This window comes from Frieseomelitta varia, unplaced genomic scaffold (genome assembly GCF_011392965.1).
Source record: "Frieseomelitta varia isolate USP_RPSP 00005682 unplaced genomic scaffold, Fvar_1.2 scaffold_275, whole genome shotgun sequence".
In the NCBI taxonomy this organism is placed as follows: domain Eukaryota; kingdom Metazoa; phylum Arthropoda; class Insecta; order Hymenoptera; family Apidae; genus Frieseomelitta; species Frieseomelitta varia.
This window is the reverse complement of record NW_025110007.1, coordinates 677,918-694,608: the sequence shown is the minus strand read 5'-3', so window position 1 is coordinate 694,608 and position 16,691 is coordinate 677,918. Positions and strand designations below refer to the sequence as shown.

Below are 16,691 nucleotides of genomic sequence, written 5' to 3'. Positions count from 1 at the left end.
CTGCTGATTTTTCGTATTTACGCGTCGAACAAAATTATTCCATTTTTTTTTTTTTATTTTATCTTTTTTTGAACGTATGTACGTCATGCATCAGGAGGAAATGTGTACGGGGATTTTATCATTTACCCAATCTTCGGCGAAAGGCAGTTTGAACAATCGCGATGATATATTACTCGGCCCGTAGAAATTATTATTTCCAGTGGAGGTATTACTATTATTTAATATATTGTTACTTATTTAATATATTAATAATTTATTATTTAATGAAATATTATTTGGAACGGTATGAAAGTTCGAAAATTAAATTTTCCTTCTTTCACTTTACCTCCTTTGTTGGTAACTAAAAACTTATATGATCGTCCGGTAGTGGAGGTAAACTTTGCTTTACAATTCACTTCATACTCTTTGGATTTTGTGAGTTCTCTTCTGCGAAATATTGTGCGTTGTAACGTTCTTTTCGTCATACTCCAAAAAATTCCCCCTTGTGAACGAAACAAGAATCCACGAAACGAGGAAACGAAACGTTGTTCTCTCAACCTCGTTCTCGAAGGAACTTTCGAAAATAACCCGACTCCAGCCTCCGGATTCTATTTCCACTCTCTTTCGTCAATTATTTGTTTAATTTAATACTCGATAGTTAGCAGTGCAAATAGTATGTTTACACTGCAAAATTAACGAAGTACCAAATTCCGAAATATTAAATTGCGTTAAATTGCTCTTTCGTCAAAGGTCTTTTCTACTCCAATCTGTGCAACACTCAAACACGTAGAAAGCCGCAGCTATTAACTATTATACGTGTATTTCTCGATTGTTCCGCTGAAAATTTACAGAGAAAGAGGAAACCGTCTGAACGAGCAGATAAGGAAACAAAGAAGTTTATTTCTCGCGAGGCGGCGGTGCGAGGAATTCTCCCTCGCGGGGCTTGCCACTGGAGAGAAAAACAGAAGGGAACGAAATCGTTTCGTCGGTGGCTGCGTTACGTGATTACATCTTACATGATATCGTGAATAATTCCGGCGAAACTCTCCGGCACGTACAGTTTTGCCGGCTGCATCCAGAATTAGCTGAAACGAAAGAAGAATCCCACGTCGCGAGTGGGAGAAATAAAGTCTCTCGCCAACGATTCTGGAAAATACTAAATGCGGAGAGGCACGAGCAACCAGTCGAACGATCAGAAACAGAATAGAGAGGAGGGGAAAAAGAACTTTCGTGAAGGCAGCGAACGTCACGAAACAGACATTTCGTTCTCGAATCTCTGAATTCACAAGTTTTCAAATCGTCGGATTCTCGGTGCTCCGAACGTTTAAATTGCCAGATTTTCGAATCGTTGGATCTTCTATTATTTTTCCATTCTGTTGATTCGCGTGTTATTTTCTGTGCTTGGTGCTTGGTGAATTAAGAAGTTTCGGTGTAACGTGAGAAATAAAAAAAAAAAAATGGAGTTGTTAAAACTATAATAACAATTTTTCACAAAATAACACGCTGCGTTTATTATTCTAATCGCATTGTGTAATCTGTGAATCAAATCCTTTGAGGAAGTTGTTCAAGGAAAACACGTGAAAAAAAAAAAAGAAAAAAATAGAATCCAGGCAGCAGATGTTGCCATTCAAATATTATTTTTTCATTTCTAATCTTTCGAACTAGCCTCTCGAAATGGAATTGAATTGTTTTGCGTTGCGATACTTTCGGCTATTATTTACACGCGCGCATGATTTGACCGCGAAGCGAAACAGTGAAACAACTTGGCAAGATTCCGTAGCTTTGCACCGCCGCTTGCAGAATTCTGTTGCTTCGGGTTATATCCTGGGAAACTGGATGTGAAGCAGAAAGGAAAAAGAACGAGGGAAATCGTGAAACAAGTCGAGAGTGGAACAAAAAGCAAGCTGACAAGTGAATAACTTGAAGTAGCTCGTGGTTCTCGAGTTGTAGGCTTGATGAATGTTATTTACGACTGGAGTTATTGATAAAGTTTTAGGCAAGGAAATATGTGATGTATAAAATAAAATATTACGATCGCCTAGTGCAATAATAGTTGCTCGAATTTTTAATAAAAAATTTTAACACTATTTAAAGCAAGCAAAATGTATTCTCATAAAATACGTACGTGATTTTGAAAAAAAAAAAAAGAAAAACAGATTCATCTTCCACGTCTCGCGAGAGTATAAACGATAAATCTTCATCAGAGAGGCGAAAATAAATAGTGTGAATAAAATAGACCTCCAGATTCCTAAATCTGTCATCTGAGGTTTCGATCATTTTCGCTCGTTAAGAATTATCCAATTTTCTTGTTGCACTGTGAATTATCATACACGTAAAAGTATTTCAACAACATTCGTTATTAACGAACTGAGTTTCGTTGAAACTTTTACAGTCATCTTTTCACGAGGATCCAAACATCGCACTTTTAGTTTAAAGTTTAAACGCACATTTTCCTGACACAATTTTCATAAAAAGCGATTAAGAACTATACACGTACGTGAGATGAAACAAACATTTGTCAACATGCAATGAAAATTTCACTGAAAGAGCCAATTTTATTCCATAACTAAATTCCTATTTTTGAAAAAAAAAAACTCGGTTCACTGGAAGAATCGATTTTTGTAATTGTCACAAAAGTAGCGAATTTTTTCTGATCAACAAGGATCACATAATAACAAAGTAAATCGTGCGACGATGAATCACGGAATATACGTGAATCATATTTATTGGATAAAATAACTATCATCTTGAGAAGTATCTCTTGACAATTTTTAAAACGTCGCCCATACAGCGAACCGACAATGGAAACGTGGCTGATACAAAGCGAAGAAACCACAAAGTGAAAGCCAGCCACCCGAATATCAACCGACGCGCGCTAAAATTCACCCTTTGTCATTCTTCGACTTCTAAACTCTTTCGTATCCTGCGGCTCGTCCTTCTTCTCGCGCTCTGCGACACCCGGTTTGCACCCTTTGAGAGGAGCGACGCGCGTTAACGAGCTGCCTGCAGCCAGCCAGCCAGCCACCCTGGAAATCCTCGATCGTGGAAAACAGATGACACGGTTTATCTTTGTCACGCGAGGAACAACACGCTCGTAACAGGATGGCCGGTGTTTAATACGATTGCGTCGGTGCCGTGGAACGTTGGCCGTGCCTTATCACGAATCGGAAATCAATCGTTCATACCGGGCTCGTCCCTTACGCCGCAATGACCTTTACACGCGCGCCGACGATAATGAGGGACGTACATGTATAATCGGTCCGGTGAGTCGACGCTTTATATTTTGCGTCCTTAGCCGGCTCGTTGCGCCGCATCGACCCTCGAACGTGCGTACAGTGGCTCGCGAAAGTGTTGCCCAGAGAAAAATTATTATTTACGTGGAAAAATTTTAGAATATCACAACTTACCAGAACATAATTAAAAGGGTATTCTGGTATAAGAATCGACTTTTTTGGGGATTTTTTTTTTTCTAAAGAAACCATGACACGTTTTGGTATGCAGTTTTCGCACACAGATTTAAAGAGTATTTAAAGAGTATTTATACAATTTTTGTTTTAACGAAATTAATGAAAGTTGTGGAAATTACATAGCCTTAGGTGAAGCAGTTTTTAGTTTTTAAAAACGGGTTCGAATGGCTGACTTGATTCCGGTCCATCTGGTTATTTGAAACGAAAAAACCAGAAAGCATCTTAATTAGTGTAAATATGGCTATAGCATGAACCGCGGAAACAGCGAGGTGTCGAAAATTTAAAAAATGGCAGCATTTTGAAGTTTAAATATCGATTTTCTTTGTGCTTTGGGTGGTAAACAAAAATAAGAAAAAACATCAGATTTTAAAATCCGTAATTCATGCGATAGAGGCACATTCGGTGAAGATCTTCTCCAAATTTCAAGTCAATCGGTCGACTAAAACTTGAGATATCCCGTCAGCCAGTTTAAAAAATATGGATTTGAGAAAAACACGTTTGAAGTTCTTGTTACCCGTTGTACAAAAATATTCATACTTACAAAAAATAAAATATTATAAAATAATAATAATATAAAAATAAATAATAATATTATGAAATGAAATATTTTTTGAGAAAAATACATTTGAAGTTTTTGTTATCCGTTGTACAAAAATATTCATACTTACGTTGCGAGCAGTAAACATCTATAACTTTGCCAATTTTACGAATTCAAACAAATCCATTTACATAAACATTTCCGAAAGCATATACTTTGAGAAAATATAAAAAAGAAATTGATCCCTTTAAGCCGGATTACCTGCTTCAGCGCGAACAATTGAAAATCCAGTATCGCTGTAAATATAATAATTATCGTGAGTATTGGTAAAATTTGGAACCTTTTAATATTGAAATAATTGTATACACAAAATGTATACTTGCAATAAATGTTTCCCCATTTCTCGTATGTATCATCAGGTTCGGTTCGTCGAATTTCAATGAATTTGCGGGTGTAGAAATTTGTATATAAAAACACACACAAATGATACGAATATATACATATTGCAAACTAAGTTCCATGCGTTTAATTCTAAAAATTATGAAACTGCGCGAATATATTTACAGCCTGATCGTGATAATCACCGAGACATTGACCGAGTCAGAAACAGATCTCAAATCATTTATCGCACGAGACGATCTACTCGTGAAAGATAATAAAACGCGTGACATGTTCGTAAGAGAGACGGTCTACAGTGAGTTTGTGAAATATCGTGAGGGATGTCGGATACACTTTTGTAAGCAACTGTAACCGGGATGCCGCACCCTCGTGCGTCCGCACGTCTTTGACGTCGACGTTCGTTCGCCTCCGCGGTTTTACGCGATTACACCGCATTAGGGGCCGTTTACATAGACCCTGTGAGCTGAAGCTAGCCAGAATCCCCGCAGGAGAGACGCCGCCCGAGACTAAACCAACGTGGGACAAGGGTCGAAATGGTTTCAGCATGAAAGTGCAAGTAATTAGTGAGACGCGATGTCTTATCGACCGGTTAATTAAATATTTTCGCTGCTCTTACGCGAGTAGGCTCGAGACTTTTTCTACGTCACGTCGATGGCACATGTTATCTCGTTTATTATTTAACGAGCCGAATGTAATTTACTTATATTTAATTTGTAATTTATTATATTATATTACAATATATATTACAATATATGTTATAATATATTGTAATATATTATATTATATTATATTTAATTTGTAATTTTTTTTCGCTGCTCTTACGCGAGTAGGCTCAAGACTTTTTCTACGTCACGTCGATGGCACATGTTATCTCGTTTATTATTTAACGAGCCGAATGTAATTTACTTATATTTAATTTGTAATTTATTATATTATATTACAATATATATTACAATATATGTTATAATATATTGTAATATATTATATTATATTATATTTAATTTGTAATTTTTTTTCGCTGCTCTTACGCGAGTAGGCTCGAGACTTTTTCTACGTCACGTCGATGGCACATGTTATCTCGTTTATTATTTAACGAGTCGAATATAATTTATTTATATTTAATTTTTAATTTATTATATTATATTACAATATATATTGCAATATATATTATAATATATTGTAATATATCTATAATTATATTTAATTTGTAATTTATTTATATTTGTATAAATTATTATTGAACGTCGAATGTAATTTATTTATATTGGAAATATTACGATTTATCCATGGAAGTATCTATGGAAGTATGTAAAATTTATCTGTATAATTAATTCATATGCTATACTAATTCACTGCAATGTTTTCTCAAATGATTCAAGATTTTTAGCTTAAACTTCATACGAAGAACAAATATTATTGATATGAGTGATCATACTGATTTATTATTTAGTATTTTATTGTCATTAGTACTTTGTATTATTCAGTCAGTAATATTATGTTTTTAATATTAAATATTGATTGGCTTAATTGATTTGATATTTCAATATTGATATTGAGTTTGGTATTGTATTAAAATTAAATATTATACACATACATTTTGTTGTTGAGACTTTTGTAATTTAACGTTGAAAGACGATTGAACGAATTACACGCGAGCGTGCTTCTTGTTATTTTTCTGCGACATGCAGAAAAGATGGGATTCATATTTTCTGCATTTCAGTTGATCTGGCTTTAACAAAGGTCCAATTGAAACAAAAGTGCAATTAGGCTGAAACGGACGCGTAATTCAAAGCTCCGAGTTTATCGCGAATTCGAGCAATTGGGAATCTATAGTCCCTATTGGGGACAAAACTTGTGGGGGAGGGTTTAGCAATTTGTATCATCGAGAATCCTATCAATCAAGAACCGATACAATCAGAAAATCGAGCGACGCGGAATTCGTAGGCTCGTATATTCAGAAGGGCGGATAATTTGGACCACGCGCAATCGAAAATCCGAGTGACCGAGAATCCTTCCGATTCGATAGCCGTTCACAACGTATCCGAGAAAAAAAAAAAAATCGGGAGATCTAGCGCGTTTCGGGAAATTAAACAGCCTGAAAACCTGTTCGATCGGAAGCCGGATCGATAGGCCAGCGAACGAAGATTTATGTATATAACTCGAGCCAGATGCAGGGGCGCTCTTTTGAACGTAAATATATGCGGTTGATGGATGGTTCGATTGGAGACCTCTATAGTCGAAAATCTATGTAGAATGGTTTTGAGAACTGACGCGTAGAATTTGATGCGACTGTGCCAGTTCATTCTCTGACAATGGACGTGAACGAGAGGAATTATTTGAAGTATTCGAGATTTCAAATGGGAAGGATCTGATCTAGTAAACAGGCTGTCGGGTCTTCCAGTTCGGGTCAAAAATTGCATTATCGTTCGATGATAACTTCAGCGATGCCTTTCTTCTTCAGCTCGAATGCAGGTAGAAAGTCAGCAGCTTTGTCAGCAATCGTTTTGAACAGGACTGATTGCACGATTCGTTATTACTCAATTACCTAGAAATGTTCATTTCTTTATCAAATACAAATCGAAAAACACCTACTTCAAATTATGATATTTACATACTCTTGCTAGTACCTTTTAATTTTATTTCAAAAATTTGTTTCTTCAAATTACCACTTTTAGTCATAATCTACATGCCCAATATTGTTGCTCTTACAATAGTGTTGTAATATGTTCCGAATACTGTTTCATTTTAAAAATTCATCCCCCCGAATATCGTAGTATTAATGAATTTTCTCAAGTTCTTTAAATTCTACAAATTCTCCAAGTTCTTCAACCTCTTTGAGCAATTAGAAGGAAGTGAAAAATTAAGATCCTCGCCTTGAAAGGAAACATTGATGCTCCAATTTCTTTTATATCATAATCGGAAGAATCCATCAGAATTTTTATAGCATCCTTTTTTTCAGTCATCATGTTAGCAATCTTTTTCTCCATAAATTCGTTTTGCTCTTTTACAGCCGTCGCCCAGGCCGGAGAAGGTTGACCGTGTGGTAATTGATGGCCACGTAATACCAAACCACGTCCTCTTCACGACACCGACACCTCACAATGTACCTTACGAGACACTTGCGTTCACGGATAACGTCAAGGTCACCGTTAGCTTCCTCAAGGAACATGACAAGGGTGAGCAATCATCGTGAAAAAAAAATCAAGTGCGATAAACTTACAGCGGACTGTCGTATTAACGTAACAAAAATCAATAATAGCCGTAGTTAAATTTGAATCGGCGAGTTGAACAGTTTCGAGCGACATTTTCACGCACGTTTTAAAAGGCGCAATGTAAGGCATTAGCAATATAAATGAAGAGCGACGTGGATACGTAATTAGCGGAAATTAAATTATACGAACTCTTCAAAACACGTTTTCATCTATCTTTTTGGTGATTACTAAAAACTCGAGTAACTTTTATCTTAACTTTATCTGGAATTTGTACAGTTCAAAAAGTAAATATTGTATTAAATTATAATATTTATGTTGGAAAATATTAATAGTCTTAGAATAATTTTCATTGTTAAATGCATTTATGAAGAGATAGACGTATTTCTAAAGTAGTATAAAATAACGTTCATTATCAACGTTAATTATCAAATATTGGATAATTCATTATTAACGTAAATTATCAAATATTGGATAATTTAGATGAAATAATTTAAATGTGAAACGCCCTGCATGTTACAAAATTTATTGCTTCTGAAGTGAAAGAATTCTAAAATTTTTTAATTATCTTTCCTTTAAGTTCTTGAGTAATTGTTATATTTTCGTACATTTGGACAAAATCAGTTAAAAACTTGCAGAGTTCAAGTAAACTCTGACTATAAGAGATATACTCTGCATATAAATTTGAAAGCTGCGACTATTCCAAAGTCTGTCCCAAAAACCATAAAATATTTTCAATGTAGTATTAAAGTGGTGAAACTTTCGACTACGTAATTTTACCCCTTGAAACTTCTAACCATCTCAATGGTTAGAAATTATTTTCTATTGCTTTACGAATCTTCCAAGTTGCAGAGAAACTCTTCGCTAAAGAAACAAATTTACTAATTTTACTAAATTTTATCTTAAACTTCGCACTCTTGCTGACAATTACTATGTCGCCATAGTTTTCTTCACTGTTCAAAATTCCTCCCTGTTTCTTCCTCAAATCTTCCAACAGTTAACGCACATGACGATAACTGCCAATAATAGAAAAAAAGAAACGCATTTAACCAAACGTTAAAATTCGGCCCGACGAATCATTTGCCAAAGAATTAATCTCGTGTCAATTAATGTCGTGATCGTTCGGTTTCGCAATCGATTCCGCAGCAACGATACTTAATCGCTCTTCGTGCAGGCATAATGTATCGTCCGGCTCACTAATTGGAAATGTTATTTTCAGTTTACGTGCAATCGAATACCATGATTGGCGACGCTGGCCACCCGACCGGAGTCGTGTTGGCCGAAATAATTAAACCGAACATCCCAGTGCGCAATGGAGTGGTCCATTTGATTCAACGGCCTCTTATGGTCGTCGATACCACAGTGAAGGACTTCCTCGAGGTCAGTGCTTCAGTTCGTCTTCAGTTCTATGTGTCTTTTTCTTTTCCCTTTTTTTTTTTTTTTTTTTGTTTCTCACTAGTGGTAGACACAGGTAGACCGTCAGTTCGATCTTTCTCGTCGCGCGCGAGAGAGATCGAAGCAACGGCTGTGTGAATCGTACGACGATAACGTGTCTTACTATAACGCATCCTCATCATCCCATTCATTCTCATCGCATTGTCCCGCCGCAAACAATGACAGTTACTGCCGAATATGAAATTCGTTAAACGTCCTCGTGGCGCGAATTAAGCGCGGATCGGCGCAGGAACAAGCTCGAAAGGCGGCCCTTTTGTCTCTCGCGATCGATCCTCGTGCAAACGAGCGCACGATTCTTTATATCCGATCTTTTGTCCAACGAAATGAACGATAGGAAGTCGTGCAAATCGATCTTCTTGAGGGGGGGAATAAAGCTGTTAATTGGGTAGGTTAAAGTATTGTCGCGGTTAATGTTATTTTGGAGAACAACGATGGAGAATTCGATCCAATGGAATATATATCGAATTATTTTATTGCACGAGCACCGCGAGAGGAATCTCACGATAATTTGATGGAGTGTAAATTCACGAGAATAAATTTGTCAAAGTTATTTGTTAATTTATACTTTCGATGTTGGTAATGCAATTACGCAGCGTCGGGATATCGATTCGCTCTCGTTCGATGCCCAGTAAGTTATTTTAAATTAGCTCGGAGAGGTAATAAGCATAGCGTACTTACTCTGCGGTAATGATGTAATTGTACAAAGTGGAACTTGTGCATTGATAATTCGTTCGACGAACGGGGGAGGTATTTTGTAATGAATACGTTACGTGATACGTATTTGATACGAAAGTTGATTATGTCAGAAGACGTATTGATACGAATTCTCTTTTATTCTGAACGATATGTAGAATTTCAAACAGTTCAGCTTGAAGATGTAACAATTTCAAGCAAGATCATTTGAAAGTCCTTCTTTACGACTTGAATCTTTTCGAGAACTACGATTTTAAACAAAAGATTACGAACTTACTTTTTTACGATTCGAATCGTAACGGTAGGATTACTCATACGAGACAACTGGGTTTGAAAAACATTCGAAATTCCCAGAAAGGAATTAATCCTCGGCCATTGGAGCCAAAGAAAGGATACGCCCTGGCGAAATTGTAAGCGCGAGAAGTTGTTCGAAGGCGCTAGTTTATAAGTGACTCGCGATGTATTTGCCGCATTGTGCCTTCAGAGACCGGCAGACTGGCGAAAGAATGACGGCGAGTTTCCCTATTGTCGTGGACGTTATTTCGCGAGTTCCTTTTGATATCTGTATGAAAAGCTCTCTTGAACTGCCTCTGGTGGAAACGTTGGTATTCTTCGTTTTCCCCTCTTTCTCGCGTTTCAAAAGCCTTCGATCTCAATGGATTTGGCTTTGTTCGCGACAGCCCGCGGCGTTCTGGCCGTGTCGAGACGTTAAAAGTTTAATCACCTATCAATAATTTAGATTTCTCGGCGATACAATTCGTTCTCGTATTTCGAATATCGCTCGCCAGTATCGATACACCATCTGTGTTACGGGATAACGCTGAAAGATCTCTCTCGAGATAATTGCGACGCTGTCGAGACTGTTCCAGGTTGTTTTTTTTTTCTTTTTTCTTTCTGAACAATTGCAGCATTAAAAACAGTCGGATCTTGCAATAACTCGGTCATTATGATCTGCAATTTACGATTAAATTAATTCAATTACTCAGGGCTATTCTTAGAGGTTTACTTTTCTGTTTAAATAACAGAAGATTATTAGATTGATGATGTTTAAAAATGATCAAATGAGAACAAACAGATGAAATATTCGAACGATTTTCTGAGAGTGTAAAATATAAATGAGCTTTGCAAAGTCAACTATAAAGGACACACATTATAAGGAACATCAATTTAAAGTAGTTAATATTTTAACGCAAAAGAGCAGTTATTTAGAGAAATTTTTCTCAGAATATTCAGCCACATTAATGACTATGCACTAAATATTATTCAATTTAAATCTCTACTTCAAATTCTCTTTCACTTTATTATATCGAACAAAATCGTAAAAACTAAATATCGAGCAAAAAAAAATGAAATGATTTTCTCTTTACTCAATGTTACATCCTCTGTTAATGCCGATTGAATAAGATTTCGAGTCGAGAATTGAAGACGAGAAGATACACGAGCATTCGAATGAAGCGAGCAAAAATAATCAATGTTAAATGTAGTAACGGAGCGGAAGAAGTAAATTCAACGCTTGCAAGAATTCCCCGTAACAAATGCAGGTACATATGTACATTGAGGAGAGGCCGGACCTGGATTTCGGAGTAACAGTCCATCAAATTTCGCGCAATAACGATTACCCCATTCGGTTTGAGTGATGTGGCTTTCGTGGCTGTGTAACATGTGTCAAAATATATGTACACAACCGTCGCAACTGGCAGTGATTACACGTTCCCGTTGTATTACATCGTATCTATAGAGCCGGGCCGAGAGATCCTTTGACATTGCTCTCCGTGCACTGCGCATCGTGTTCGCCAAGCGTCGTATCACGTTCAGAGTGTGCGAACGCATCGGAACCGCGAATACTAATGTGTCCCCTTCCCTAATGCATCACGCAGTCAGAATTCACAATAAACGTCACCGCAGACATGAAATAACCTCGCCGATCGATTTTAACGACACGGACGTCACGATCTTTCGCTCTCAATTTAATTTTTCGTCCGCCTGATTCGCGCAACGATCGGAAACAAGCGTTCGGAGGTTTCTCTTGCTGGAGTCTTAGGCCTTTTTTTATATTTTCGAGGACGAGAACTAAAGAAACGAGCCTCAAATGGAAATTTATATATCATATTTATACTTAACTTCCTTTTTTTTTTATTTTTTTTTTTTTTGTTTTTTTTTTTCTTTTTAGGAATTGACTATTTATATTTCAAATTAACCCCTTGCGCTGGCAATTGGTTCGCGGACCATAACGAGTGACCGAACCTTACACAATTATTTCGTCGCTTTTTTTTCTCTTGTACTCGTCGTTATGATATCGCTGGATAGAAATTATTAAGAAATAATGTACTTCTATCATTCGTTTTACCTGGGTTACATTTAAATATACTTAAAACTGAGAAAATGTTGCAATTTGGGACAAAAAATTCTCGACGTGCGTGGCACGTCATTCCAGCGCAAGAGGTTAAGGAATTTACATTTTCCTTGAAAATTGATAGTGATTTTAATTTGACCATTTCGATAATAATTATCTGTTGAAACTACTCGTTGTTTGTTTCCTAGAAATCAATTAATTAGTTCAGAATAGAGAGTACATGTACGTTTCAGTAACTTGATCTATTTAGTAACATTGTGCCGTGACTAATGTATCATTTTAGTCAGGATTTCGAAACATGTTTCCGAACGTTTCGGTATATATATGTTACAAATCCATATATACGACATGTGTCTATGAAATGCATAGTTGCTTGTAAGATCTTTGCAACTAAATTAACATTATGAGTTTTAAAAATTAACAACATTTCTCTGAATCTCTTCGGTAATGTCTAAAAATACGAAAGAATAATATTTCGTTTCAATACTTGTGTTCTACTGAAAATGAGAAAAATTCCGACTGCGAGTAATTGAAAATCAGTATTTGTTAATTTCCGTACTAAAAAAAAAAAAAAAGAAAAAAGAAAGAAGAAGACAAAAGTCGATCGACATGAGAAATGTAAGAGAAATTAGACGTACAGAGAGAAGTGACTGCAAAGCGATGTCAAAGGAAATGCTTTGCTTTTACTACTGAAGCGAAGCAAATTACTTCACAACAACTGAAACAAGAAAATTGCATGTACCAATGCATAGAATGCCACGTCAGTTTTAGGTTCATTGCACGAAGGTAGATTGAAACTAAATTAAAAGTTTTACGCAAACGCTCGAATCATTAATTTATCACTTTTCTACCGAATTTTATAGATGAACAAAAAAGTTCATTATTTTAGAAAATTCGAATGACTTTTAATAAGGTGTATCAATAAAGATATTTTCCTTCGTTTGAATTTTTTAATTAGAACTTCGATCTTTTACACTAGTCAATAGTTTTTACACTGAATGAACTGGTTGGAAAAAATTGATCGACGAAAAAAGGAAAACACAATGAATCGAGTCGTGTTTCATAAATTACCATTTCACCATTCCACTAGCACTTCATAATTTCCAATTAGAACTGTGTGGTAAAAAGTTTCTATTTCGCTTTGAAACAACGTTCACGTAAAATTGAAAATTGTGCGTCGACGCTAGGAATACGTGTAATACGTGAACAATGTGAATGGGTAATTCGAGAAGTGATTATTCTTTAATCGCTTGACGGTATCGCTTTTTGCGCTTAAAATTCCACTAGCGGTATTAGTAAGCGAAATATCAAAGTTGTTTGTCCCAATAAATTCTCGCACTCGTAGTCGCGATATCAAACCCTTTGCCCCGATATAGAATTAAATTACGAGGTTATTTGCGTTTGGAAACTTTGTTATGATTTTTGCTGTGTGCCGTTGCGCGCCCCAAGTTTGTGTTCCTACGTAGCTGTTGGAGTAGTTTGAGAGAAACTCGTCGAGAGCTCAGGTAGAAGAAAAATTAGCTTAACCTGATTTCAAGATAAATTCAGTTACGGTATTTTTTGCCTAGGTTAAGGTAAGGAAAGAAAAAAGTAAACTCCGCAGCGAGACTGATTGAATACTAAAATTTACTGAACCCCATCCGTTACGAGGCCAAGAGATCTATATAAATAATTGAAAGGTATCCATTCGAGAAAACGATGCGCCGAGACGTTGCATCTTTCGTTATTAAAATCAAGGAGAGATACGATAAAAAGTTATGTGAAATGTCCATTTTGTTGCCTCTATTTTTCTTACCTCAAATTTTGTTTTATCTTAGGAAAAAAATAAACGAAAAACTAGTCATAAAATAAGAAATTCAGAATTGTTTAAATTCATTCAATAATGTTTTTGATTTACGAATAGCCATAAAATTAATTTCAATATTTTGTACGATGACAATACGACTTCGATAAATACGAGCAGGAAAAATACGAGTTCTCGCACAATTAATATTTCAACAAATTATAAATTACAAAATATCAATGTTCATAAACATTCCTACGCGACAATTTTGTAATAAAATGCAAGAAATTTTACGATTAAATTTTCAGAATATAAATTATCTGATTATTCTACTTTTATTTGTTTTTTATTTGTTTCAATTTTTATATATCATTTTATACGATTCTAAAAGTGTAGTCTAGCACGTTATAGTTATCAATTTGCTAATGTTACTAACGTTATTAGTTAGAAAATTGTAATTGCACAGTTTTACGATTGACAATTTCATGTATACAAAAAAATGAAAATACAAGGAATAAGAAAAAAACCAATTTATTAACTAATTTATTTTTTTATTAACGTTGTACGAAAAATTATTCAAACCTCTAATTCTATCAATTTTGCGCACGAGAAATTGATTATTTCAGCAACTCTAAAAATTCTTGCTATAAATGTTCCAATGACATACTTTATCACTTTATGTACTTTCCTTTTTCTCTTTTCGAAGCGAGTCTCTCTCGGAAATAACTTGACTTAGTTTTATGACTTAGTTATACTGACGCTTTAAAATACTTTGACTGTTTACCAAAGTATACACACGTTCCTGTTACTCAATTACGAACAACTATCTGCAACAACCGCTCGTGCTGTTTCAAACTTTCATGCGACAAGTTTCTCTCGATCGGAAAACTGACGCGTTACATCTACGAAAGTGACCGTGACGATGAATTTTTCCCACGAAATGTGTTCCCAATATTGTTTGTGCAATGTCTCGGAAATTTGACATTTTCATTCATTTCTTTTTTTCTTTTCTCGTCTTGCCAAAACAAATTTTCTCTTTGTTATTTCTCGATATTACGATCTCTTTTTTTTTTTCTTTAATTTCGTTGAAGTCTATTTCAGCTCCGAGAAATTAGATTTCCCCCTCGTACAAAGATCCGGCTGTTTACTTTGTAGAAGTTGCTTCCAAGAGTTACAATATGAAAGTTGGAAAATTGATCTTTACCGAGTGAAGCCTCTTCATTCCGAGAAGGGAAACCGAATATCTCCCAAGTCAAACAATTTCGAACGAAGCACATTTCCAAAAATTTCTCAGGTCCAATTTTGACGAACGAATCCCTCCTTGATGTAGTCTGAACAATGCACTGTACAACGAAATATTTTTACTATCTTTTAATCAATAATTAATAAGTATTCGACAATAATATGATACTTGAATTTTCCACACAAAATGAAATGTATTACGTAATGATCATTTACGTGATCAACACTTTACTTCATATCGATTAATCATAGTCAGACAACTATAAAGAAAGAATTATTTCTAATATATAGAAGATATATTTCATTGAGAAAAAATTCTTCTACAGAAGGAAAAATATTTCCAGAAAAAGGAAAATATATTATTATCAATCATATTTTTATATATTCATGTATTTATGAAGCTTACTATTTATTTACATATTTACATATTTATTTACATATTTACATTGTTATTAAAATATATTTGAACGAAAAAAGATATTATAATTGCAAAGTATCTTAATTATTAAATTATAATGATGTTATCATTGCAAAGTATCTTGTATAAAGAAAAATTGATCTGTGAGGTATAGATAACATTTCGTAATGACAATTGGAGCATGTGATAAAATAATAATTGTATAACTGCATAATAAAGAGTCCACCTCTTCATTTAGCTTCAAAACAAAATTATGCCGCCTCAAACTTGTAGTTACAATCGTCGTGTACGTTATCACGCGTGCTACAATAGTTCGCCGATCGAATGACATAGTAATAAACATCGAGATTCGAATCGTTCCGGTGGAGCGACTGACGTCACCGTGTCGTGGATAGAATCTTTACGAGCTTCGTAAAGCACGACTCTTTTCCTCTCGTTTCTGCTGGTACTTCTTCGAGAACGTGCGCACCGTACGCTTATCTTGTAAACGGGTTCCCAATGCCCTTGCCTTTGTCGCGAATTGATAACGTTAGCTCGATATCTCTGGACGTTTCAGAGACGAAATGTACTACGTAGCTGGCTCGATTCGAATTCTGTCGTCAAGAGCGTCTGTGTCGCGACTCCTTCAGAAATGAATTTGCGAAATTTTCTTTCAACGAGGAGGTTTCTCCTCTCTTTAAGTGGACGAAACAATGGTTCAAATTGAAGTCTCTTCTTTAGAACGGTCCCTTACAGCTGCTGCGTTATTTCGTTTGTCGCTTCATTAAACGACAAAAATTCAAAAAATTCCAGTTTCATTATGTCGTTTAAATCTAACGTTCAAAGTTCAATAAAACCATTAAAAAAAAAGAATCGTACAGTCATTGAAAAGTGGAAATTTCAATCTTCCGCGACAGATTTAATTTAATATCGAAAAGAGATTTTTTTAATATCTTCAGAAAAAATTCTTTTGTATTTTTCGATAATGAAAGTGTCCTTACCTTTTCACTTGCTACACGATGTAAGAATTCTATCTTCGTGATGTAAAAAAGAGACTTGATGCTTTAAAATGAGATCAAATAGATTGTTACGTGACTTTTCATAGTCATAATAGTCTAACAGTCAAAATATCGATAATCTTTTTTTATATAATTATTATGCAATTTTTTATATAAC

The 16,691-nt window shown here is 35.3% G+C and overlaps 1 protein-coding gene across 1 annotated transcript in view; it reads left to right on the top strand.

Annotated features, from left to right (window-relative positions):
• Positions 1 to 16,691, top strand: part of LOC122529011 (fasciclin-1-like) — a 355,664-nt gene that overhangs the window by 321,204 nt on the left and 17,769 nt on the right. The window contains exons 6-7 of the mRNA XM_043654724.1: positions 7,394 to 7,559; positions 8,812 to 8,972. Coding sequence (XP_043510659.1) covers positions 7,394 to 7,559; positions 8,812 to 8,972 — 327 coding nt within the window. The remainder of the gene's footprint in view (positions 1 to 7,393; positions 7,560 to 8,811; positions 8,973 to 16,691) is intronic.